Source organism: Musa acuminata, chromosome BXJ1-6, assembly GCF_036884655.1.
Source record: "Musa acuminata AAA Group cultivar baxijiao chromosome BXJ1-6, Cavendish_Baxijiao_AAA, whole genome shotgun sequence".
Lineage (NCBI taxonomy): Eukaryota > Viridiplantae > Streptophyta > Magnoliopsida > Zingiberales > Musaceae > Musa > Musa acuminata.
The window spans coordinates 3,318,354-3,344,303 of NC_088332.1; the positions used below are offsets into that span (position 1 = coordinate 3,318,354).

General features: G+C 41.5%; 4 protein-coding genes across 4 annotated transcripts; 3 read left to right on the plus strand and 1 right to left on the minus strand.

Moving 5' to 3' along the window:
- Positions 1–77: 77 nt before the first annotated feature.
- On the plus strand, positions 78–3,597 carry LOC135677938 (uncharacterized). Its single transcript, XM_065190342.1, has 4 exons — positions 78–312; positions 1,728–1,968; positions 2,225–2,668; positions 3,256–3,597. The coding sequence occupies exons 2-3, from the start codon at positions 1,789–1,791 to the stop codon at positions 2,567–2,569; spliced, it is 525 nt and encodes a 174-aa protein (XP_065046414.1). The 5' UTR covers positions 78–312; positions 1,728–1,788; the 3' UTR covers positions 2,570–2,668; positions 3,256–3,597.
- Positions 3,598–5,796: 2,199 nt separating this feature from the next.
- On the minus strand, positions 5,797–6,837 carry LOC135677626 (flowering-promoting factor 1-like protein 3). The gene is made up of 2 exons (XM_065189991.1): positions 6,417–6,837; positions 5,797–6,183 (listed from the first exon to the last, which is right to left on the minus strand). Exon 1 carries the CDS (start codon positions 6,794–6,796, stop codon positions 6,476–6,478), a length of 321 nt encoding a protein of 106 aa, XP_065046063.1. The 5' UTR covers positions 6,797–6,837; the 3' UTR covers positions 5,797–6,183; positions 6,417–6,475.
- Positions 6,838–15,404: 8,567 nt separating this feature from the next.
- On the plus strand, positions 15,405–17,148 carry LOC103986690 (transcription factor MYB36). Its single transcript, XM_009404776.3, has 3 exons — positions 15,405–15,586; positions 16,080–16,209; positions 16,293–17,148. Exons 1-3 carry the CDS (start codon positions 15,451–15,453, stop codon positions 17,026–17,028), a joined length of 1,002 nt encoding a protein of 333 aa, XP_009403051.2. The 5' UTR covers positions 15,405–15,450; the 3' UTR covers positions 17,029–17,148.
- A 3,223-nt stretch (positions 17,149–20,371) lies between these two features.
- LOC103986691 (glutamate receptor 2.8) lies at positions 20,372–25,713 on the plus strand. Its single transcript, XM_009404777.3, has 5 exons — positions 20,372–21,232; positions 21,346–22,694; positions 24,095–24,407; positions 24,497–24,891; positions 24,965–25,713. Exons 1-5 carry the CDS (start codon positions 20,926–20,928, stop codon positions 25,514–25,516), a joined length of 2,916 nt encoding a protein of 971 aa, XP_009403052.2. The 5' UTR covers positions 20,372–20,925; the 3' UTR covers positions 25,517–25,713.
- The last annotated feature ends 237 nt before the right edge of the window (positions 25,714–25,950 follow it).

The following is a 25,950-nucleotide window of genomic DNA, read 5'->3' on the forward strand; positions in this document are numbered from 1 at the left end:
GCGTCACGACTTACGTTAAGAAAACGGCATGTTTCTAATCCTGTATGCGTGCCACCTCCTCATGCGGTAACGTAAGTCGTTACTGAGACGACTCGCGAAGCTTCGTATATATTTTAGGGCTTGCTTGTAGTTTTATTTCGTCGTCTCGGCTCTTGTCTCTCCCGTCCTTGGTCGCCAAAGAGAGACACCGTTCGGAGTCTTCGATTCCCCTTCCATCGAATCCCGACTACTACTGTGCGGGAAATCGGCTGCGGGGTGGTCAGTGCGTTCTCGATTTCCTCTCCTCGACGCTGCTTTCTCGGCTTTTATCAGGTTGTGTGTTTTTCTTGGTTGATTATGTTGGCTTGGTGTCGTGATTTGACGAATTTGAAACGATGAATTCGTCGAGTAGCGGCTGTCCAAATGGGCAGTGGTTCGGATCGGTTGTATGGAGGATGAACCTCTTGGATGATGAATGATTGTTTGTCTGCGAAAATTAAGGTTTAGGAAGTCGCTAGCATATAGCTTGATCTTGTTGACAGCAACTAAAGTTGCAATCCTTAAGGAGTAATTACTGTGAGAAGAAAGTGTCTAGAAGTAGCATGGACCTTGAAAGGTTGAATATTTTCCTGGTTGTTGGATACGTGTTGGTTAGATAAACCTATTAGTTCTTTAATTGCAGAGAAATGCAGTCCTATAGATACCATGTAAGTAGATAGTTTTCAGAGGAGATGGGTTTTGGTATATAAGATATCAACTCGTATTTGTTTGTTTTATCTTCCACTGTATTGTGGAATTGGATGGTGGAGGGAGGCCAGGATATCATTAGAGAATTGGGATATTTGAAATATCAATGTTGTTTAGATAATATTGAACCGAATGGTATGTCTAATTAAGCAAAGTGCAAGACTTGGGTAAAAGCTCATATTCTTCCAAATTCAGATGGGATTCATAACTTTTTCTTTTTCTTTTCTTGATTAGAGCATGAAATATAGTGAATTATTTCTAGGTTGGATGCAATTTACAATTTCCCTTCGAGCTGAGGAAAGATTCTTCGAAGCTGTGGAACTTTGATAAATTATTTTAAGATATTTTGTTTAATGAAAAGTTGGATGTATGCCCCAGCATAGCACAAAAGCAGTAATTTTCGACCTTTAAGTGGAAGCATCTTCAATTAATTAACTTTTATATTTGAAGAATAAAATCACACCCAAACATTCTTGTTTGGTGTCCAGTAGCTTGAAGATATCTGTACAGCTGCTGACTAATACACAAATTAGGATCATTTGCTTCCTTGAGGTTCACTATTGATGTAGGCCACTTTAGGTTTCTTAGATGAATCACCAGAGCTCTAGGATTTGATACTGCAAAGTTCTTGACATGGTGTAACTTTAGTATCAGTAATTGAAGAATTTTGTTTAGTTAGGTAAGGAGTACATGGATGAAAAAATTTTAGTTTACTTGGGTTTATTATTCATCAAGAAAGGAGGATTGATGAATTCATTATTCATATGGTTGAAACAAGATAATTAAATAAAGTAGGCCATGCATAATTTTGTGCAGCAATTGCATGTCTATGGCCGATGATGTTTTTGGCCACCTTACCTGGAAATCCGTTGCTGATTATTTTGTTACTTTCTGTTTCTATATTTCGGCAGAGGATTCAAAATACCTAAAATTTCTTTTTTTAAGCTTGTTTTTTGTGTAAAAGATCTCGTAATTGTCTTGCCGTTCAATGGCATGTACAGGTCCTTAAAGTAATCTTCTCCAAAACCGTTGAACATCAGTAATGTTGTAGCAAACTAATGCATGGCCTTGTGCACCTCGAACCAGAAGGATTATGCTGCCAAGCCCCATCCTTTGTACTTGCGGGACATTCAGTTTGATTGCAACTGGGAAGATGTGACACGCCCAATCTGTTTGGATTTCCCTCACAATGGGGTTCTTCTCTGGTGGTCTTCTTATGAGAAGGGGATGTCGACCTTTCATGTGTGATAAATTGTCTCGAGCAGTTCAAAAGTGCATATGGAGCTCCTGTCGTTGTAAAAATCACACCAACTATAGATGGGATAACCATGGATGGCATTCAAGATATTCTCGAAACTCCAGCTCCACCAACCTGTCCACTGTGTAGAGGGAATGTTACTCTGCTGATCGTTATTGATGAGACTTGTGTTTTATCCAAACATGAAGAAATGATGGTGTGAAGAAAAAACACTGTTCATATATCATCAATTTTTCTTAGCTGTGGAAGCATGATCAACTAAACACCCCTACTCCTACCCTTCAAAAATACAACCCTGCACGACAACTTGACCAGGAAAATTTTCAGCAGCCCTCACAGATCATAGATGTCTTGAGAACTACACATTCAGAAGTACCCCATGGAGTGGCTTTAGGTGAGTACGTCATCGAACATGGGGATGCAGATGTCAGAGATGAGCATGAAGGTTTTCCTCGGAGCAGGGGTAACTGGTGGGACTCCTGCATATTCTTTAAGGGATTGCATAGGGGTTCAAGAAACTGGCACAGATCAAGAGAAAGTGGAAGAAACAGGGTCACTGTTCAAATTCTGATGGTTCAAATCTAGGTAATGAGTCCACAAATCTGTAGATATAAGAGAATGCAGATTTGTTGAAACCGATGACGAGCTTGCGAGAATAGGTGCTGGTGCAGCAACATCGGACAGGTTAGAGTGATCTCTTATTCTTTTCTTAGAAACTCAGTGGTCTGTATTTTGCAGAGCATGATATTTCCCCTCTTAGAATCTGTTATTTGCTTCTAAGAAGCTTCTCTTTGCTGATATTATCATGACATCTCATTTCTATGATCATTGACCAACAAGAAACCACAGTAGCCGGTCTATCATCCAGGGGCATCTTTTCAGCTTCACGGCTTAGTTCTAGCACCTTCATAGAGTTCGTCAGTTGACAGTTATATCTGTGCATATTAATGGAGTATGGTATGTAGTGCATCATGCATCCCTTGCTGCAATCTAAGGATTCATCAATGTAATTCTTGTCCTTGTGCTATTCTTCTGTTATGTTAGTCTTATATCATTATGACAATTATTTATGGGAACTAAATATCCAATTAATTGAAGGGGAAATGCATCAAATAAAGAAATAAAAAATAGTGTTGTTATATATAGTTCTTTATTTTTCTCTTCTTGGATGAAATGGCTAATGATGTTGGTGCCAGCTCCTAAGTTTTGAATGATGGATTACTCGATTGACAAGTCGGAAAGACTAATATTTTGTTTGAATATATTTGCAGTGTTATGATGATTTCAGAACGGAGGGTTGCCTAGGCCAAGTGATGGTACCATGCCAAAGTCTACTCAACCACATGGTATTACGCGTGCTTTATTTTTATTTTTTATTTTTTATAATAGGTCTGGCCAAGAAGTATAATAGGTCTTGCATATATTTTTTCCATTATTACTTGTATGTTATTTTTTTAAGTTCTTATTTGAATTAGCTAGAAATAGTTCTTATTTGAATCCAGTAAATTATGATTGATCCCAACAATTAGTGTTAAATAATTTAGTCAAATGAATTTTGATGGTACGTGGGATACTAGATTGTAAGTAGAGTTAGGTTGAGAGTATGAATAGTGGTGATGGTGATAACAATAATATTATCTGATATGGTAGTGACAATTGTGGTTATGATGATGCTGTATTTGTTTGATGGTGATGAATGAGAATCATTTATTAAAATTTAATGATTAAACATCAAGAACATTAGTATCATATTTGAGTTAAGGTTTTCACAGTTGATGGTAAAGTTTTGGGATTCTAAGGATTCGGTTTGATGTCAAGAGACTAAATGCATTGAGAAATTTCAGTCTCGGAGATTGTCTCTAAGGGATTTTTTATAATGAGATATAGGATCGGTATATTTGAGCTCATGATTAAATATTTGATTATATACTCTTCAACATTTAATACGATCGTTTGTGTAGTAGTGTCAAACCTAGAAAACATGACTTAACGATTGATTAAGTCAAACCTCATGTATTAATTTTTGTCACATGTTAGTGAGGTGTCGGTGGTCTTTCACATGTTATGATATCCATGTCATATACCAATTTGTATAATAAAATAAAGTTAGAATTAAAAAACATGTCAACCATGTCAATAGATGTTTGTGGATTAATAAAAATTAATATTATAATTAAGATATTCTATTTTGTTATGATCGATTTGTACGATCAATATATTTAGTGTGAATCATCCTTTTTCGGATGGTTCAATTTTTTTTTCTTTCTTAATTATGAGTTTGATTTTTTTTTTTCTTCCGAAAGTCATGGATCGCTTCTCCGTTCTTCTCTCAATCGTTCCTCATGCTTTATGCCCACCTCACCCTCCTCCTCATCCTCATTGTTTTTTTTCTTTCAACTTCTTCTCTTCCTTCTACCCCTCTTGTCCTACTCGTTTCTCATGCTTCATGCCCACCTCCCTCTCCTCTTTCTCATATTTATTGTTTTTCTTTTCTTCTCTTCCTTTTACCCCTCCCTATCTATACTTTTTTATACTAGTATAGATCGAAACCTATAAGTTAATTCAAAAATCGACTTTGATATGATTTGATCATTCAGCCATAAAAAAAAAAAATGATTTTGTTATATTTTATTAGATCTGTGGACAACATTGATATTATTACCTTTGGATCTCAACTTCTATTTTATTTCTACCTATTTTTCATTCACTGAGGTGGATGTTTAGTTCTTCCTATCTATAAGAATAGCCTCAAAACCCAGCAAATGGAGTTGTGTTTAGTTAGAACTCTATCTATCTATCTATCTATAGGAAATTAAAGGTGCTCACAGAAGTGTCAACACTACACTGTTTGGCTTTGGAAACTACATTAATGAGAAAAGAGAATTCAAAACAGTCACTGCTAAGCTCCTTGCCTTAGCAATAATCTCAAGTATGAACCACTGGATGCTATTGAGAGGACAAGAAATAATAAGTGTGGCAATGATCTATATACTAATTGGTATATCCTGGTTGGTCAGAAGTCCTTTTGAGTGGTGATTGTGACTTGAAAGATGATGAAAAGGAAGAAGGTAATGTTCGAATGATCCAAAATTAACACCACTTTCATCATTCATAGATAAAGACCTTTTTGTTAAGATTGATTTCATCATCCAAAATTATGGCATACTTTTCTGAGCTCTCTTGATGTCAATTGTCATCAAACAGGCTTTCATCGTATCCAATATTAGGTCGACTCTAATATTAAGTTTTGATGGGATAGTTGAATTATTAACTTGATTGAGCTTAGATTATTGATAAAAACATTTAAGCTGAAGTTAACAGTAGTACATCCATCAGTTCTTTATAAGTTTATTTTAGTCTAATCCTAGACGGGATTTAACTAAGATGATTTGATTTACTATGGTGCGATCATAAGGAATGGTAACACAAATAGTAACATTGAAAAGATGGAAGGCTTCTCTCTTTTATAGATACACAATTTTTTTGATCTTAGGAGAAGAGAAATCATAAACACAAATAAAAATCACTGTGAATGAACAAAATCACAGTCTTAACGACACACATCGTGCTTCATGTATCAGGAGCTTCCTAGAAAAGATTAAAAAGACAAACAAGTTAAGAAGATCCAAATATCTTGGGGGCAAAAGTTTGACCCTGATTTCAGATCACAAACAGCGTTTCAAGTTGGGCTACAGATTTAGGCTGAGATGTTTTCACTTAGCTAGCACAACAATTATCTTGAAATCAGGATCTTCTTGCCCTCTATATGAGAAAGAATGTGATCGATCACACCAGCAATAACACAGTGGACGGCATGAAAACTTGAAGCTTATTTAAAGATTTATCTTCTCGCTCTCTTCTTTTGAAAGAAAGAAAGAAAGGGAAAGGGGAGACTCTTTCTGTATGTAGTGCAACAAGTTCTTAAGTTAGCCTCGAACCTCCGACGACGACAAGTCTTATCACATAACAGTTTGGGGTTAGCATCCACGAAGATAGATCCTTTGGCTTCGTGCAGATATCTTCTAGAACAAAAAAGACCTTGTGTCTCTTCTGGAACAAAGGGTCTTCTCGACTGAATTTTAGGTCTGCGTGTGTGGTAAAAGACAATATTGTTCACGATGAAGGCGTAGTGCCAATCTCTATCAGAATCTGCATAATTTGGTGCAGCGTTCAGCCTCTTTTTGGCTACCAATTTGGTCCTGCAAATACGAGATCTGTGTTCATACAAAAAGATGATACTATGGGATGAAGAATACATGTTTATGGAGAACCTAATGTACACATAGCACGATATTCTCATGCTTCTTGATACAAACAGCTTAAACATCAAATTCCACAGCCATAGCACAAGCCAAGCAAGCAGCTAGTACAAGCACCACCAAACCTTTTTGTCTGCTAATGAGAGAACACCAGCTGAGGCGTAGAACCACACCTGAATCCACGAGCATGACATAGGTGTCTCGTGTACCCGTGCGTGTATGTATGGACGGGTCATGCATCGCGCACCTCAAACACGTTCCGGCACTTGACGACGATGTCGTACATGTGCACGGACGTGAACCTGGAGAAGTCTCTCGGCACCGAGATGAGGTGCACCGACGAGCGCTTGTGGAACTGGACAAGATCCGGGGTGCTGGGGTACAGCTCCCACCCGAGCTCCGCGAGCTTGGTCGCCAGCATCTCATTGGATGTGATCACCTCGTTGGTGGGAAGATAGACCAGGATCTTCCGCCGCCGACTGCCGATCGAGTCGCCGCCGCCTGGGTTCTCTCGCCGCACGACGCCGTTCTTGAACACCCACACCCCTGACATGTCTTGTTGCTGTACGATCAGAATCGGAGAGGGATGAGGGGGGTGTGGGAAGCGGATGAGGGAGTCGAGAGGAGAGGGGGTACGGGTTTTATATGCACTGGACGAGGTTAGAGAGAGAGAGAGAGAGAGAGAGAGAGAGTGGCTAAGGTGGGACCCGCCAAGGGGAGATATGGAGGACCGTGTGGGACCGACGGGGCTTTGATGAACAGCTACTTCCCTGGCCACTGGGATCAGCGGTGATTAGAGTCTCTCGGTGCACAGTCCACGGGGAACTGCTACTTCCCGGTGTTGGGATTGATCTTTTCCTGTGCAAATTATTGGAGGAGGGGGGGGGGGGGGGGGGGGGGGCCAAATGGACCTGAAAACAGATATCTTTAGATCCTTAGGGTTGTGTACTACATATCCTGAGGAACAAACATGCTATGTGGTGCAGTGAGTGGGGAGACGTCGGCTTTCTCAAAAGCTGTCACTCAGCTTTTCATGAATGATGTACGTGAGCAGGATAAAATGATGGACCAGTTGCACTGACATGCAGCAGCAGCAGCTTATCACGAGCCACGCACGTGGAAGAAAGAGAGAGGTCGACCACGCTCGCATTGACCCCCCTTCTCCACTCTTGCCATGGCCGGGACTATGTTATGTGAGGCCGCATACCCCCCCACAGTTTGATCGAATGCAATTTGATCGTTCTGAATGAGATTCTACTAGGGCTTGACTTTTGAGTCACAAAGGAGCTGATCCAGTCGAGGGAGAGAAGCAACAGGTCAAGATGCAGTAGTCCAATCCTTGAAAGATAGAATCGAAGTCCAATCCTTGAGCTGACCACTGACATCACCGGCGAGCGCCTTCCCGTACGGAACCATGAGCAAAAATACATGCAGCTTTATGTTTGCCGGAAACAGAGAAAGAGGTATGTATGACGCAGAATACTCGGAGAAATCATGAGGCCTCGCACTACTCCCACCGTTGATAACCCTGTTGAATCAACATGCAGAAGCTGAGGGATGCAAAACTCATGCTGAGGACAGCAGAACTGGAGCAGCGACTGCCACTGCCACCACTTGCTTTTTCCTCAAAGGTGGACCGCCACAAATGGTGGTGGAGACGGTTCGGGCCATGTGTGCCAGTCTCCATACGAAGCAGTTCACTGATACAGAAAGCAGATATCACTTGTTCTTTCTTCTTTAAGCAGGCAGGATTATTCCAGCAACGATGGCTCCATCAGCTGTGGGGCTGCTGGAGGAGGAGCTATAGATCTATGACCATATCTATTCGTTGGACTGTCGCAAGGAAAGGCCCCATCTTGCACGTGAGCCCAAATGTCTCTTCTTGGTGTTTGGTGTTCTCCGAATCGAGGACCACAGCTTCCGTAGGTGGCGTTTGATCCAAAGTTTTCTTTCATTTGACCGTGAGAGGTTGCAAGTTGCCCTTCTTCCTGAGCTGGGATGATCAGCTCTAGAGCTAGAAAAGTTCTTTGGAAAGGAAGGAGGACAATCTACAAATTCCCTACAAAGAAGGAGGTCCCCAGAAAAGATGTCGAAAGAGGAGGAGGAAAACAAAGGATGATGTGATCATGACGTAGATCCAGTAAGGGCAACAGGGGATTCATGGAAGTTCTAAATGTAGTAAATAACTAAGAAGATGGATTACATGTCGGCATCTCCCTCAACGAGATTTATTATGTCGGCTGGCGTCTGGATAATGAGACGACATATATGCATGCGAGCTTCCTCTCTTCCTGGTTCTTCCGCTCCGAACCATGCGGTGTTGGTTCGGCTGGCTTCTCAATCGCGATAGGTAGGATCAAGTGGACCGTCTCGGAATCTGTGCCCTGGAATCTGCCTGCAGCATTTTATCTTGCAGATGAAGTGTGAGGAGACTGCGACTGTGGGCACGAGTGGTGGTTGTTCTTTAATGGCGCACCACATCCCTCTCCGATGGACCACTTCCTCTGCTTATCATCTTCCTGACACAAATGGCTCACCTCGCTCCCTCCCTCCTCCTCCTCCTCCTCCTCCTCCTCCTCATCTCTCTCTCTCTCTCTCTCTCTCTCTCTCTCTCTCTGTGCACGTGAACAATCAGGGTAGAACACTGGATTTGGTCCCACCTGGACACCGTCTTCCACAATGCTCTTCTCCGAAGTCTTCATTTCACTTGAGATTGTCATGTGATTGATTTGCTCCTGGTTTTAGGGTTCCACGACGCACCTGTGGAACCCATTGGATCGTGATATCGCGGCCACTAAGCCCCGGCATCCGATTGACTCTTCCATGAATCCATTTTTTGCGGGTCTAGCTCAGTCACCGGCTGCCGTGTCACCGTCGGATAGCCGACTGTGACAAGACCGATTTGGCAGCGTAGCCTTTGGTTCCAACCATCACTGGAATCGATGCCCTGACAACCACACCTCCATCATTTCAAGCTTGGACATTATTGTCTCATGTCACGGCGAAAGCCATTTAGGATCATATCTCAAGTTGTCATCCGAGAGTTGCTTGAATTTGATATAGCAAAAACAAGAAAGGCTTGCCGATTAAAATCTAAGAAAAAGGAAATTAAACATCTAAAAAACTCTTGCTGTTTCTCTTAAGAATTCTTCCAAGAATAAATCTCATGTATCTGATGTCATAAGCGATAAAATTAATCTAAATTATTAGAATTAGATAGATAAAATAAAAGATTTTTTTTATTTTTTTATGAAGGAAAAAACAGTTAGTTCACATCTTTGTCAGGGATATGGTCAAAGTCAAACTAGCATTTCTGAGGAGCGATGAATACGGTCCTTATTGGATGAGGATGATAAGGTTTATTAGACCATAAAATATATGTTCTTGGATAAGTCTAAAGCATTATATATTAGATTAGAAATACTATTCATTTTTTTTTACCATCTTCTTCGTTTCCTCCTTGAAATTCTATAAGAAGTCAACTAATATAAGTAAGGATTATAAAATTTGATAGAAAATAATTTTGCTGAGTATGGTATGCAAAATCCAAATATTTCTAAAGATCAATATAATTAAATAAATGAGAACATACAGAAAGATGCAAGAGTTTTCTACCTACTATAACAAGCAACAGATAAATCTTTATTTCTCTAAATCATGTGAGCATCAACATCAAAAGCGTAAAAAATATTAAAAAATGTGTTACGGACAAAATAAAAACTTTAAAGACTGAGATTCTTCGATATGAATTCAAATCTATCACTCATTGTTTCTTAAAAATCTTTTTTATTATGAACTAAATAAGGTCTTACGGTAAAAACTCAAAAGATCAAACAGTAGTAAAATAAGTTTTACAAAGTTTATCTTTAAAATATGATGTCTTTTAAAAGCTAAAGATACAAGTATGTTACTTATTAATGAATTAACATATTCATTTTTAGTTCATGAATAAAAATGAACATATCTTTAGATAAAACTTTAGAACATATTTTTCAAATAAAGATAGATCAAAGGAATGATAAAAAAAATTCAAAAAACTAAATATTAAGGGAGAGATTAGAATTATAGAGGTCGGGAACGATTTAGTACTTAGGACAAGGGATAAGTTCCATCAAATAAGAGTCAGGGGAACTTCAATGAATATAACAAAGAAACTTATTAATGCTTTTACTGCAAAAAAAATGGACATATTGAAAAAAATTACTTGTATAAAAAATAAAAATCTAAATGTTCATCTTTGCTCCCATTATAAAAAATATGACTATTTTGAAAAATTATTGGAATAAAAATAAAAAATAATAGTGAAAAAATGATGAAGAAAATATTTTTTATGACATTCGATGAAGAATATTTTAGATCTGTTTAGTTTATGGATAGTAAATACAGTAATCATATGATAATAGATAAACGTTTATTTCAAATGCTTATTAGTTCGATCATATTTATAGTATATATGAGAAATAATAGTAAGGTTCAAGTGGAAAAAAAAGGAACAATTATTGTGAACATTAAATTTGGTATAAAATTTATTGATAATATGATATGTATTATTGGTTTAAAATAAAATCTCATTATGATGAGAAACGAATATTATACTACTTTTGATGATGAAAATATTTAATTTATGAAAAAAAACTAAAAAATTGATAACAACTATGAGGATTATAAAAAATAAAATATTTTTTTTTATATTTTTCCTTAGATGCAATCACTGCTATTATTATTAACAAATCGACATTATAGGATAAAAGATATGCTCATCTGAATTATGAAGAATGATACAAATAATGAATAACAAATTATAAGCTATTGAAACAAATAAGCCTTGAATGATTAATAAATTTGCCCTCAAGAAAAAAGTAATTGGACTCAAGTGGGTGTAGAATTCAAAATTTAATACTGATGACTTGTTGCAAAAACATAAAGCACAAAGGGTATACCCAAATTCTATGCATCAATTTTTCAAAAACCTTTTTTATTTAGTTACTAGAATTGATATACTATATTAGCATTGGTAGCCCAACAAATAATGATAGGTTTATCAACTTGATGTTAAATCAATCTTCTTAAATGAAAAATTGGAGAGGAAGTTTATAAAAAGCAACATGAAGGATTTAAAATTTAAGGATAAAAAGATAAAAATATATAAATTGGATAAGGTATTATAAGATTTGAAACAAGTATCGAGGGCATAGTACAATAGAATTAACAAGTGTTTTGGTATTATAAGATTTGAAACAAGTATCGAGGGCATAGTACAATAGAATTAACAAGTGTTTTCTTCAATATAATTTTCAAAGAGGTTAAAGTGAGCCAACTTTATATATAAAATCCAAAGTATGAAATTTTTTATTATTTGTTTGTATGTTGATGATATGATTTATATTGAAAATTCATCAGATATGCTTATTAAATTTAAGAAAAAAATGATATGGGAATTTTCAATGACTAATTCAAAACTTTTATATTATTTTCTAAAATAAAAATTATTAAGGATGCAAATAAATTATTTTTTATGTAAAAAATTCTAAATATTTATTTCAAATACTTCAAATGATAGCTTGTAAGCCAATGAATACTCCAATAAATATAAATAGTAAACCTATGTTAGATTATGTAGTTGAAAACAAAATAGATGAGAAACAATATAGAAGTTTAATTAGAGAGTTAATTTATCTCGTATATTCAAGGTCAAAAATTATGTTTATAGTTAGTTTATTGTCTAGATTCATACATACCCCTAGCAAGTATCACTTTGGAGCAACTAAAAGAGTTCTTAGATGCATCAAGAAAACTCTCAATTATGGTAATCGTTATGAGCAAGTAAAAGATTTTAGTTATATTCTTGTACTTATAGTGATCAGGCTAGTTATGTATATGATAGAAAAAATACTTTATGATTTGTGCTTAGCCTTAGTTTAAGGGTGATTTCATGGATAAAAAAAAAAGAATGTGTTGCTTTCTCAAAATCTAAGGCATAGTATATTGTGGCTAGATACGTCAAATAATTTGGTTTTGAAGAATTTTAGCACGGGCGACGATCGCCTGTGAGATTACACAGCATGCCGAGCCAGTGCATATAAAAGCTCCCCCACAGGGACGCTCGAGAGCGAGCTCACTGCATTGCATCGAAGTTTCTTTATCTTCACAAGAAGTGAAATCTTGTAATTGCCGATCACATCCGCGATGGTTGGTTTGCCATGAAGGTGGCGGACCGAGTCCATCCACATGTTTCTGCATGAACAGCGACGAGCACATCCAAGTGGATAGAATGGCTGCCGAGCCAACCGGAGGGAAGAGTTGGATACGCACAGCAACGCGTGCGGACGGGGAGAGATTGCGGCACGTGAAGTGGAGCCCACCACTCCACGTGGTTGACACATCAGCAGCTCATCTAATTATTCTGTGCATCAAAAGGTGAAGGGGAAAGCCGATCACGTCCAAGAAAAAGGAGCTCCACACAAATCTTGAAGGTGGCCAACGAGACCACTAAAACAACTTCGGCCTGGGGGGAGTAATGGAGGAGTTGTTTAGGTGATTTCTGCTCCATTGAGCTATCATTGAAAGAGGCAACAACAGGTCAGCTCTGCAAGGCAAGCATCTATTTGGAGGACTACAAGACATTGTGATTGACCGTAGAACAAACAGTGCCATAACAAGTAGGTCTAGTAACCTAGATTAGTTCTTGACTCCAACACAAGATAGAACAGGTCATCACGAGTATTGTGTTATAGAAATTCTCGATCATGAGAGCATTGATCTCATGATTGAGATCGATCATGCTTGATATATCCTCGACAAAGTTTGTAATCCCAGCTAAACGGATGAATAGAGCTCATAAAAAATAATAGGTAATGAATGCTTGATGATTCTTGTGAGACTTGGAATTGACTTGTCGCTAGCAGTTTTACCTGCTCTATAAACAAATGAATAGATGGAACTCCTTTGGAGAAAGTCCACAAAGTCAAAAGGTTGACAACAAACCCCCTTCTTGGGTGTCTCCCTGCTATCTACAGGAAAAACTAAGAGAAGGAAATTGAGAGAGGTGGGACAACTGGAGATGTCACTCGATGGAAGGAGTCCTTTGATGACCTTAGTAGGTGTCTGACAAATTTACATGGTGCTTCAAGATCAAGGAATGACTGGTTTGGGTCAAAGGAGAAGTGCTTCTATCACTTCTAGCTAGTTTCATTCCTTGGCATCTTTGTTGCTTCTTCTCGAAGAGGATGGTGTAGTGATGTATTGAGATCTCATTTACTTCTTCTTTTCTGGAGGAAATATGTCCTCTACCACCTCTTTTGAACTCTTCAAATCTTTGTTCCTTCAAAGATACAAAATTTAAAATGGTCATAGGTGCCAATGTTTCATAGATCAACAAGCAAATAAGACATCAACTCAAAACCTTCTTAAGATCGCTTGAATTAGAAGATCTTAAAGAGTTAAAATATATTTAGATAATCAGATATATAGAGGTGAACAGAATTATATCATATTCATACATGCATATGGAACATCTCAAACATCACACTCTGATATGGAGAACATACATTCATGTTCAATTTCATTTGGATTCAAATGATATTGTTTGATCCACTTTCACCCCTATTCATAAAAAGAAGGGACTATATCAACACTCTTCGATTTTTGGAAATAATAAGAGCTTCTAATCAATGGCCAACATTACAATGATGTCAAGTATTTGATGAACAATGTGTATTTGAAATGTTGCTCAAAGTACCCCCTCTTTAGGAGACTTTTCCATAGACATATAGTGGTGGAAGTTTCTACTTTGTAGGGTTGTAGGAAATCAAACACCATAACATTCCGGATACTAAAATCCAATTGCATTCATCAAAGCTACAATTAAGCCCCCAATGCCTCTATTTCCCTCCCCCATTGGTATCCCTTGTGCTTATCTCTTTGAGGCTCCTTCCTTGTATCAAGAGTGGTCTCGTTGCTGATGCCAAGACATCCCCCCATGAGATTCCAAAGTTGCAGGCAAAGCCAAGGGGAAGGCTACCCACATCTCCTTCTTTCCCATTGATTGATTATTTCTTAGTCTTCATGCTTTATATAATTAATTATATCACAATGACACTGAGGGTTTGCCTTTTGGGGTCTATTCCTATCTTTTAAAAGGTGGCAGTGCCGTGTCCAGGACCCTTCCTTAACACCAAGGTCAAATGCAAGAGTTTCTTCTTTCAAGTAGAAAGTTTTCCTTTTCTCCTTAAATTAATGAGAGTTCCCCATCCACTTGTCCAACAAAGATAGGGCATGTTCTTTAAGGAGACTTTCCCTCTACCCTAAGGTATTTGTTTTCCTCTGAGGAAAAAAAGATAATATACATACATACATAGACATTTGATTGTGCAAAAGTAGCAATGATGGACTAAGTTTGGGGTTAGTTTCCTAATAGTGGTTGAGACACAAGTAGGACATTGAATGGCTGGATTATTGGCTAATCTTCTTGGTGTTTGTTTTAGGGTTGCTGGGATTCATTGTGAATTGGGACAAATCTTTGTTGACTTCAATTAGATCAAATAGTATAAAAAGGTAAAGTTGATTAGTGGATAGAACAATTAGTGATAGGTTGTCTTATGTGACACACATGTAAAAGTTTGAGCTTAGAATGAGTGGTGATGATGCAATTGTCTTGTGTGTCACTATATTTTCCACGAGGTTTTAATCCTTTGACAATTCTATGGCACCAAACTAATCAAACTAAGATTATCTCAAAGAGGTTTTCATATCACAAATCATTTGTGAATCAAATTACTCATCCCACAACCTATTAATGGCTTTGTAACCATCAGATTCAAGAGGTAAACCTAATGGGAAATACATGAGATATTGTATTCATGGCTTTTGTAGGTTGAGTTGTGATATGACATTAGGTATAATACCATATACTTGTTATAATTGTTGAAGTCCTACTGGAAAGCAAACCAACGCACGGTGGACTTCGTCGATGTCATGAGATCTGCAACTTCGAACTTATTAATTTGTGATGCTTGCAATCAACCCTAGGTGCATACCAGCAGCATTGTCCTACCCGGTAAGCATCACATCACATCACATCACATCATCCTTCTTTCTCTCTGGGTTTCTTTCTATAAAGCTTGGCCTCACCTTCTTTGGTTGTTCTTCACTCGAGGCTGAGACATCAAAATTCTCTTTGGGTTGCTAAATAGAGAGAGGGAGAGAGAGATGGGAAGAGCTCCATGCTGTGACAAGACAAACGTGAAGAAGGGACCATGGTCTCCCGAGGAGGACGCAAAGCTCAAGGATTACATTGAAGAGCATGGAACGGGTGGCAATTGGATTGCACTGCCTAATAAGATTGGTAAGTAATACCCAAAACCCTTATTATCTTGGCTTTTTCTTTCGATAAAGCTTCTTTTCTAAGGACAAAAAAGTAGTATTAGTAGATATATAGATCGATCCGTGTGGAGAGAAAATGGTTAGCCAGTCCCAACTAAAGAACTTTATTTCCTTGGAGTAGAAGATAGCAGCTCATCCTAAATTCTTAGAAAGAACAAACTGTTGAGATCAGGGATGATGAAAGAGGGTGAGAAGGGAAAGTTGCTATGGTCTTTGCTTCCTATTTAAGGTGTGTTCATCTTGATGTTGTAACTTTTCACCCAAGAAACAAATCACAGTTAAGAATACGTAGAGGAAGTCTAATCATAGCTATGTTCCAAATTCTTCTTCTTTCCTTTCTCTGCACTAGTTTTGAGGTGATGTGATAGAGAATTATGACAAGAAACAAACCCTTCTTTTTTTGTCAGTCCATCCAACTAGTGATTATATGTGTGAATTTTGATGATTGTTTGAAGGGTTGAAGAGGTGTGGCAAAAGCTGCAGGCTGAGATGGCTAAATTATCTGAGACCAAACATCAAACATGGTGGCTTTACAGAAGAGGAAGATCAAACTATCTGCAGGCTCTACATAAGTATAGGGAGCAGGTAAATCATACAACTGCAACCCCACCTTCTCTCCCCCAATCTCTCTCTTCCTTCCATGATAACCCTCCACTTTCATGCATTAGGTGGTCAATAATTGCAGCCCAGCTGCCAGGAAGAACTGATAATGATATCAAGAATTACTGGAACACAAGGCTGAAGAAGAAACTACTCGGAAAGCAAAGAGAACCGAATCGATCGCGAAGCCTCTACCTTAACCATGTTCCTGGCGACGCAGCTGATAGGTTGAAGCACGAAGCACCTTCCGAAACCCTAAGCGCATCAGCCCTCGAGAGAATGCAACTCCACATGCAGCTCCAAGGCCTCCACAATCCCTTCTCCTTCTACAACCATCCTGAACTCTGGCCCAAGTGCTATCATCCACTAGGAGATAAGATCTTCCAAAGCCAAACCACAGATGCTACTGCTACAACCCCTGTGCAACAAGCTCCTGATGTATCAAAGCTGATGAGTACAAACATACAAGAAACGGACTGCTTACCGTTAGGATTTCGCTCACCCTCGAGCGGAGGTACTCTCAGCATGGAAACTTCGAGCTCCAACTTGGATTCTGCAACTGCACGTGTTCGAGCTGACCTCCATGACCTGCTCTACTGCAAGAACTCCTCCACTGTAGGGCATGAAGAGCATCAACTTGTTGACTTAGACTGTTACAAAGAAATATATGGTGAAACGGAGAGTACAAACTGGTGGCCTACTGAAGGTTTCATGGATCAAACAGCAATGGTGTCTTGGGATTCAGCCTCAGCTCTCCATTCCGAGTTCATGTGGCAAGAGAATGGGTTACGGTTTGGTCTATAGGAAGGCAATTCAATGAAGTTGTTGAGAATTTAGACCTGAGCTTATGTGCTTCCACATGTCTAAGAACACTCAGTGTAAAGTTGTCAATAATACTGTAATGCTCTTCTTCCTAGGCTTACATTCAACTTCATCAGTTCATCAGCTTGATTCTTCTGATGTCTTTCTTCTTTTCTGCCTTTGGAGTTCATATTGCACCTAACATAGGATATACTATCTATGTACACCAGTTGAAAGCAAAACTTGGATACATACACCTCCTCCATCTTTAGATTAATGACGTGCAATAAACCCCTTCATCTCCCTATCGAAAGCACGTCTCACAGACCGAGATAAATAAATAAATATATAATATTATATGTACGGGTCAATTTGGGCCCAAAAAGAATTGGGCTAATTGAACACTGAGTTGGGCCTAAACGGCCTATATAACAATAAGAGTAGTATTGTTGCTTACATTGCTCCGCGGAGTACGTGACGCTGTATCGGTAGCCTATAAATAAGCAACTGCCTAACTTTGCCAGGGCCGACGCCTTCTTTCCACCGAGGGATGTTCAGTTAGGGTTCTTTGCCGTCGCCGACGAAAGCAACGGCCGATAATGTCCCCGGCGGCTCCAACACAACCGCCGCCACCGATGAGGTAAACCCCTCCTTTCTCTCCCCTCCTCCACGCTGTCGCAATCCATCGGGAAATCGTCGTGGATGATTGTAGGCGCCGTATTCTATTATTTCGCAGCATTCTTGAAATCTTCTTGTTGAGTCGTTGCAATCAATTTGATCTTTATCTTTTGGTTGTGAGGTAAAATCGCTCTCTCTCCCTTTAAGGAAAGTTCTTGAAGTGAAGTTTGATGATTGATAGTGTGATCAAATTAAAGTTTCTTTTAGGTTATCCTCAACGACCATTATGTTCGATTATTTGACGGGAGAAGGTGAGCAGCATTAGTGTAGCTTTTGTAGTAGATAAGGATTGTGGTTGAGCAATGCAAAGGATAAGTTTAGGGTTTGTTGCTAATGCACAATTATGCTAGTTTTCTCGTCTGTCGTCAGCAAATCTCGGCCACCGTATTAAGCCATGATATCAAATTGTTCCGAAAGATTTAATACTGGAGGTTGTCCAGCTAATGCTGGTTCATGTTGATTCTGCTGTTTGTGTCTTGCCATGAGCCTTTGCATGACATGCTCATCTAAAAATTCTCTGTTCCAGGGTATGTTGGTTGAATTGACCTGCACATAAGTGTCCTTGCATGGTTGACACAACTAATTTTCATAAGCTATATCATATGTACTTGTGTTTTTAATCTATCTTACACTAGCTTGAATGCTCTCTTAAAATGACAGCAAGTGACACATAGCTTTTGACAGGTTTTATATTACAAATTAGAATGAGAGAGGCAGAGTGTGAAGTCTGTCTACATTCCATTAGTATCAAGAATTAGTGTCTTTAGCTTATTGTTATAATAAGGTATTAAGATGTAGTTGCAGAACATCAGCCAAAACCTAACAAAAAATAAACTCATCTTTCCTTGGTGAACTCCGTTTCTCAATTCAGGGCTTTCAGTGATTGAGATCTCATCTCAACGGCTCTTTAGCTGTACCATCATCTATCATGGGCATACCAGAGGAACAAGCAGTACACTGCAGTGGATGAATCTATCCCCTAGTCACCCAACAAAGGAGAGCTATATGAGATAAGTCATTTATGTTTCAGTCTCTCCTGTTCTACTTATGTCTTCTGTCTCTTTTTTATCTGAGGTGAAGTTTCTTCTCTAGATGGATGCAAATTCATGATGAATACATGACAGATGCAAATTCATGATAGATTTTAGGTAGGTATAGATATAAATATCATACAGAATTAGGATGGTATGACACAAATGATTAAAATACTAATATGAATCTCTTATCTTATTCTTGTTAAACCAAATTATTCATGCAACTTGATCCAGCTTGACAAATATGAGGTGTTTATTATGTTATGCTGCTTTAGGATTGAGACAGATCCAATATAAGGTTGGGGTTAAATTAGTGTTGGCCTACCACCCCATCCAGCCTACTTGCAATTTAACTGCTGCCACCACCGTTGATTGATGCGATTCCTTTTGCTGCCCTTTAATGAAAGGGAGACATGGCTGGATCCTCTGATGTCAACCGACAAGTTTAACTCTTCCCCAACTTGTTCTGCAGACCCAACATAGTTGTACAAATATATCTCTGAGTGTAGATTTTGACTGTTTGATATGTTAAAAATTCAAAATCAATCTTGGTACTTTTGAGAATCCCTGACAAGCTCATATTAGAGATTTGATTGGATTCGGTGAAGGGGATCCTACAAGAATTAGGTCAGGAGCATACTTGACAAAAACCCCTCTCATGTTTAATTTAGGAACTTGGGAAAGAGTGATATAGAATATAGAGGATTCAAAAGAGAGTCCCTAGAGTTAACATATCTGAGATATTTTATAGGGACTTTCAATATTTGTCACGATTAAATGATGAGTTAAATCCATAGAAATGATTTCGTAGGATTGTTGAGCTTTACTTAGACGTGAAGAGTCACTTAAACCATCGAGTGTTATGATTAGTATCAGAGTGGGTCACTCGTCCAACATGTTGGGAATGAATGTTGGAGTAACGATGATGTGGGTGAGGATGTCTATGTATTAAATCTCTTATATCATCTATCTCATTGTCATTGTGTGAAAGGTGTCGGAACTTAATGTCATATTCGACTTACGATTTGATCACATCATACGTGGTGGGTGATTGAGAAATCAAGGTCAATTTATGGTCTCACTTGACCATCTCGATGACAAAGAATGCTGAGATTCACGGTTGAATTTTATCACATCTTAGATAAATGACACTTTGTGACTATATTCAGTCACATCGAAGGCAAAGGATGTTTCATGATTGACGTCTATCCCATGATCTAGATAAATGATGTTAATGCTTTGTGGTTAGATTTAATTGAATCGGAGATAAATGATAATTTGTAGATAAATTTGATCATATCGAAGGTTAAGGAGATAAAAGGGTAATTACCTCTATAGTTAATTATGATTAACATATCGATCCCTATAATTTTAAAAAATAGCATTAATATCTTTACATCATTAATTTAACCTCAATTCTCTTGACATCATTAATTTTGTTGACGGAAAAAATCGTATGTATTGTCATGTGCAAAAAATAAAAATATAATTTTATTATTTTTTTAAATTATTAATTTTATATAATCTTTACCTGTTTACTTTTCTCCTCTTTCGAAATTGCTCGTTCGTCACAGTTATCGCTCGTCTCACTTGCTCACTCATCATATTTGCTCGCACGTCGCACTTGCTAGCTCGTCACGTTCGCTCGTCACGCTTGCTCCGTCATTGTTACTCACTTATCGCACTTGCTTACTCTTCTTGCTCGTTGGGCGAGTAGTTTGAAAAGAGAATGTGAAGCTGAGCATGAGGGTTGAAAAATCTGCGTTCCCAAAGGTTCTTTGCTACTTTTTATTGACCGCTATTGTGACAGTAGGCTTTATTTAAAGGGTCAACCAGAAACCACCTTCCACGGTGAATGACCTGGACCACAAGTTGTCTTCTCTGTAGCTCCTGGTCTATGGTGGACTCGGGCACGAGACGACATGAATATTAAATTCGGGTCTGTGAAGGGCCACGTCGCCCGTGAAATTTCCGCTTTCAGTTGTTATGTACGAACGCGTGAGGAGTGGGTTATACCGCTGAAAATGAATAAAGAAATCCGCATCTACTGCCTCCCTTGGCACACGTAATTGTGGCTGGGCGGCCGTGGCCCCTAATACAATATGGGTGTATATATTCTTCCTCTCACTCACGTCCTCGTCGCCTGCACTTCCATCCTTTTTCCTGCCTCATCTTCTCCCGTTCCCTGATGAGGGGCCTCGCTCTCCGTAGGTTCGCTCGCTTCCTCTACTCCCTCTTCTTGTTCCCAATCCTTATCCCCTCCACCCTCTCCGCCTCTCCACCGCCTCCTCTCCATGCGTCTTCGACTCCCGCGGTGGTGGCGACCTTCAAGGTCGGCCTCATTCTCGACATGAGCTCCGCGACCGGGAAAGTCTACAGGACGATCGCCCGGATGGCCGCCGACGACTTCTACGACAAATACCCAAACTCCACCAACCGCATCGTCCTCCTTCCCCGTGACTCCTCCCGCGACGTCGTGAACGCCGCCGCCGCTGGTACATGGACCTCCCCTTCACGTCTTCCTTCCTTGGCCCCCCAAGTCTTGACTATGACTTGTGCCGGCCGAATATTGACGGTTGACTGACTCATCGCTGTTGACTGGATGCAGCGCTGGAGTTGCTGAACGATGACGAGGCGCACGCCATACTCGGCCCGCAGACCTCCGTGGAGGCACCCTTCGTCGCCGATCTCGGTGCCAAGGCCACAATCCCCGTCGTTTCTTTTTCCGCCACCAGCCCCGCGGTGTCCCCCGCGCGCAGCCCCTACTTCGTCCGCGCCGTCCCCAGTGACGCCGCCCAGGTCCGAGCCATCGCCGCCATCGTCCAGGCCTTCGACTGGCGCCGCGTCGTCGCCGTCTACGAGGATTCGGACTACGGCACCGCCCTAGTCCCCTTCCTCGTTGACGCCTTTGACGAGGTCGGCGCTTCCGTCCCCTACCGCTGCGCCCTTTCCCCCTCCGCCACCGAGGACCACATTTCCGCCGAGCTCTACCGCCTGAAGACGCTGCAGACGTGCGTCTTCGTGGTGCACGTTACCTTCCCGCTGGCCATCCGCCTCTTCCCTCTCATCAGGAGCGCCGAGATGATGAGCGACGGCTTCGTTTGGATAATCACCGAGGGACTCACCAGCCTCCTCGGCTCGATCGACCCGCCTACTCTGGTGCCCGACAGCATGCAAGGCGTACTGGGGGTGAAGCCGTATCTCCCCTTGTCCCATCGGCTCCGAGTTTTCAAGAGGAGGTGGAGGAGGGAGTTCTTGAACGAGAATGCGGATTCCGACATCACCGAGCTCAGCAACTTCGGCATATGGGCCTACGATGCGGTCTGGGCGGTGGCCGCCGCCGCCGAGCGCCTCGGCTCGGTCGTCGGCCCCGACTTCGATATGCCCGAGAGCAATGGAGCCACGGACTTCTCTAAGCTGGGTGTGTCGAGGACCGGCCCCAAGCTTCTGGACAACATCAAGCAAACAGAGTTCCAGGGGCTCGGAGGGAGATTTCGTCTCGATAACGGAGAGCTGAACGTGACGGCTTACCAGATCATGAACGTGAACGGGGAGAAGGCGCGGGCGATCGGGTTCTGGACGGCTAGGCACGGGCTGACCCGGGAGCCGAATAGTAACAGCACGAGCGCGTACTCGGCGACGAGGGAGGGGCTGCTGCCGGTAATATGGCCGGGGTACTCGACGGCAGTGCCGAAGGGGTGGGTGACGCCGACGAGCGGGAGGAAGCTGCGGATCGCAGTGCCGGGGCCGGTGGAGCCAGGGTTCCATTCCTTCCTGGACGTGGAGAGCGATCCAGCGACGAACGTGACCCTGGCCAGGGGATTCGTGATCGACGTTTTCGAGGCGGCGGTACGGCAGCTGCCGTACGCGCTGCTATTCGAGTACGAGCCCTACCGCAACGCCAACGGAACCAGCGGCGGCGACTACAACACGCTGGTGAAGCAGGTCTACGACAAGGTCAGTTCCATGATCCCTCCTGCTCTTCGTCTCCTTCTTCTTCGATTTCCGTGGAGATTCTACTCGTGTGAAAGAAAGATCCCCATGGGTCTCCTGTGACGGACGCTCTGGATCACGCAATCGCGATCCAATACGGGGGGATAGCTCCACTTTCCCCACTCCTATCGGAGGTCCATGTCGGGGCGGCATTATCGTGCATCACGACTGTGAGTTCTTTCTTGATGCTTTGGGAGCCGCACAAGGGCCTGTGATGGGTGGTGCAGATGCGCCATCGACCTCGATCGGTCGGACATCATTTGAGATGTTTGCTCCGCCTACTTACGTCAACCTTTCTTAGGTGGTCCATTCATTCTCAGTGGAGGAAGTCATTTCCACAGTATCCACAGATTAATTCGGTTGACCAATCCAACCATTTGACCATTTCACTCGTGAACAGGTGGCTTTGACCACTGACTGCTCTGGCAACAGCCAAGTAAAACCAATGAAGTCAATCATGTTTACATCTAGTTGGAAGCCCAATTCGTTTTCGTTACCCGATCATTACATTGCCTGGGTCGCGTGTATTCATTCATTTGAGTGGCATTAACATCAATGCCGCAAATTTTATTCTATTTCTTCTCAAAGTTATTTGTTCCTCGAAAGGTATGGACTCCTTTGCTTTTGTTTTCTTTTCCCAGTCCATTCGGCCAATCTTTGACCGACTTGTTCGACTGATTGATAAAATAGAGAACCAGGTCAAACACAATAATAATTTGAATGGGAGGAGAGGAGACTCAAAAGGAAAAACAAAGAATCATTCTGAACTAAACTAATTGATTGTTTTACAAGGTTCTTTAAATGATTAGGTTGTGCTATTTGTAAGATAATAGATTCTGGTCTTCAATAGAGTCTGAATTCATAGCATCAAGTTTTAGGTAGTAATTATATTAGATCCCTTGATCCAAGAGGTTGGATTGGAGTAATTGGAATTATAATTATATTAGGTAATTGGTGGGTGTTGTAAGAATAATACAGAAAGACTTTTCTTTTTTTATTCCAAAGACAGAAAAAAGACTTGTTAGGAAGACCAGTCGAAAGCTTTCTACAGTGCAAGCTGTGATCCCTGATGATAAGAACAAAACTCCCTCTCTCTGTCTCTCTCTATCTATCTGTCTTATCTCTTTCTTTATCTCTCTAAATAAATATATATAGAGAGTTCAGACAAAGTGGGGAGGTGGAACTGGTGATGAAGACGACCTTCCCATATTGTTATAAGGTCATGCAGCTCACATGGCGTGTCCTGCAGTGCATAAGTCCAAGAATTCAACGCGGATGACTTCATCCGTGACGACAGCAGCAGCTGTTGACAGCTTGTGCGTCTTTGATCCGACTGAGTCATCCTCGTCCTTTGCTGGTGTCAGAAATATGACGCAGTCGTCGGGGACGTCACCATCACCGCCAACCGGTCCATGTTCGTCGACTTCACCTTGCCGTACACCGTCTCCGGCGTCTCCATGGTCGTTCCTCTCAGAGACCAGCACAGCAAGAACGCCTGGATCTTCCTCAAGCCCCTCACAGCGGATCTCTGGCTGGTGAGCGCCGCCTTCTTCGTCTTCACCGGCGCCGTCGTGTGGGCTTTGGAGCACAGGCGGAACGCAGAGTTCCAGGGGACGCCAGGGCAACAGTTGGGCACCGTCTTCTACTTCTCCTTCTCAACCCTCGTCTTCGCTCACAGTGAGTAAAGTCCATTCTTTTGTTCCCCCTTTGAACCTTCATCTGATGTGGATCTTCTCAGACTAATAGTTTCATGGATCCTCATACAGGGGAGACCTTGATGAGCAATCTGTCGAGGGTGGTTGTGATCGTATGGGTATTTGTGGTGCTGATACTGCAATCCAGCTACATTGCGAGCTTGACCTCCATGCTCACGGTGCAACAATTTAGACCCACCGTCAGTGACTTCGAGGAGCTCAAGCACAGTGGGCAGCACGTGGGGTACCTCAAGAGCTCCTTCACCAAGGGACTGCTGCTGAAGCTGGGCTTCGAGGAGTCGAAGCTGAAACCATTTCGATCACCCCAGCAGTACCATGAAGCGTTGTCCAACGGCAGCGTGGCCGCCATCATCGACGAGATCCCTTATCTCCGGGTGTTTCTGAAGGACTACTGTGACAACTACACCATGGCAGGGCAAACCTACAAGACCGGTGGCTTTGGATATGTGAGTCGCTCTCTCTCTCTCTCTCTCTCGTGCAACTCCTCTCTTACATGTGTGTTCTGTGATGCTTCCTCAGGCCTTCCCCAAAGGGTCGCCACTAGCGTCGGACCTGTCGAGGGCGATCCTGAACATAACAGAGGGCGAGGAGATGGCCGAGATCGAGAGACGATGGTTCGGTGACCAGACGAGCTGCCCAAACCAAGGCAGCACGCTCTCCTCCGACACCGACCGGCTCGACTTCAAGAGCTTCTGGGGGCTTTTCCTCATCACCGGAGCCGTGTCCATGCTGTGTTGCATCGTCTTTTTGTCGCGCTCCGCCTACCGTAACCGGCGCACCTTCAAAGACATCGCTGCGGAGAAGTCCTTCAGCCGGAGGCTTATCTCCATCGCCCGGCTCTTCAATGCCAAGGACAGCTCCTCCCATGGAACCAGGAGGAGGACTGAGCCCAAGCAGGTCGGGCCAGCCACGAGAGACGCGAGTCCCAGTGCTTCGCCTTACTCTAACGACGCAGATGACCAAACCACCATCTCCGATCACACATTTGACGGAGGAAGCCCTTTGCCGGAGATTGGCAGCCCGATACCCGATCCAAGGCCCCATGCTGAGATTACCGAAGCAAGTCGCTGATGGCATTGCATGGTATTGGCACACACACCAGAGAGTTCACATAGGAACAAGAGAGTCCAGAATCGTACTAGTGCCTGTTCTCTCTTTGTAGTTACTGATCCTTGCTTTCACAAGTGATGGTGGAAGGATACCATCTACAGTATATTCTTGATCTTGATATCAACAAGTAACCGGTCACAATTTTTACAGCATCAGAATCATAGTGTTTTGATCCAAGGATCTTAGTCTGCACGTTTGCATGTGTGTTTGTTCTTCGCTCTTCGATTAATCACCATCGGAGACCCTTTCGCTGTTTGGCGAAGGTGCTGAAAAGGTAGGAGATGATACCTTGAGGACTCGGACAGCCACAAATCATTCATCTACATTAGATGGCTTTGTGGACGAACTCGTGATGTTTTGATCCTCTCATTAACGCGGTGGTTCGGAAGTGCGAA

Excerpts from the sequence above, each read along its gene's own strand:
- LOC135677938 (XM_065190342.1), top strand. The coding sequence starts at position 1,789 with ATGGCCTTGTGCACCTCGAACCAGAAGGATTATGCTGCCAAGCCCCAT. Across the intron at positions 1,969-2,224 it reads AGGGGATGTCGACCTTTCAT|CTGTGGAAGCATGATCAACT; the intron begins GTGTGATAAATT and ends AATTTTTCTTAG.
- LOC135677626 (XM_065189991.1), bottom strand. The coding sequence starts at position 6,796 with ATGTCAGGGGTGTGGGTGTTCAAGAACGGCGTCGTGCGGCGAGAGAAC.
- LOC103986690 (XM_009404776.3), top strand. The coding sequence starts at position 15,451 with ATGGGAAGAGCTCCATGCTGTGACAAGACAAACGTGAAGAAGGGACCA. Across the intron at positions 15,587-16,079 it reads TGCACTGCCTAATAAGATTG|GGTTGAAGAGGTGTGGCAAA; the intron begins GTAAGTAATACC and ends GATTGTTTGAAG. Across the intron at positions 16,210-16,292 it reads TACATAAGTATAGGGAGCAG|GTGGTCAATAATTGCAGCCC; the intron begins GTAAATCATACA and ends TTCATGCATTAG.
- LOC103986691 (XM_009404777.3), top strand. The coding sequence starts at position 20,926 with ATGAGGGGCCTCGCTCTCCGTAGGTTCGCTCGCTTCCTCTACTCCCTC. Across the intron at positions 24,408-24,496 it reads AACCCTCGTCTTCGCTCACA|GGGAGACCTTGATGAGCAAT; the intron begins GTGAGTAAAGTC and ends ATCCTCATACAG. Across the intron at positions 24,892-24,964 it reads AGACCGGTGGCTTTGGATAT|GCCTTCCCCAAAGGGTCGCC; the intron begins GTGAGTCGCTCT and ends ATGCTTCCTCAG.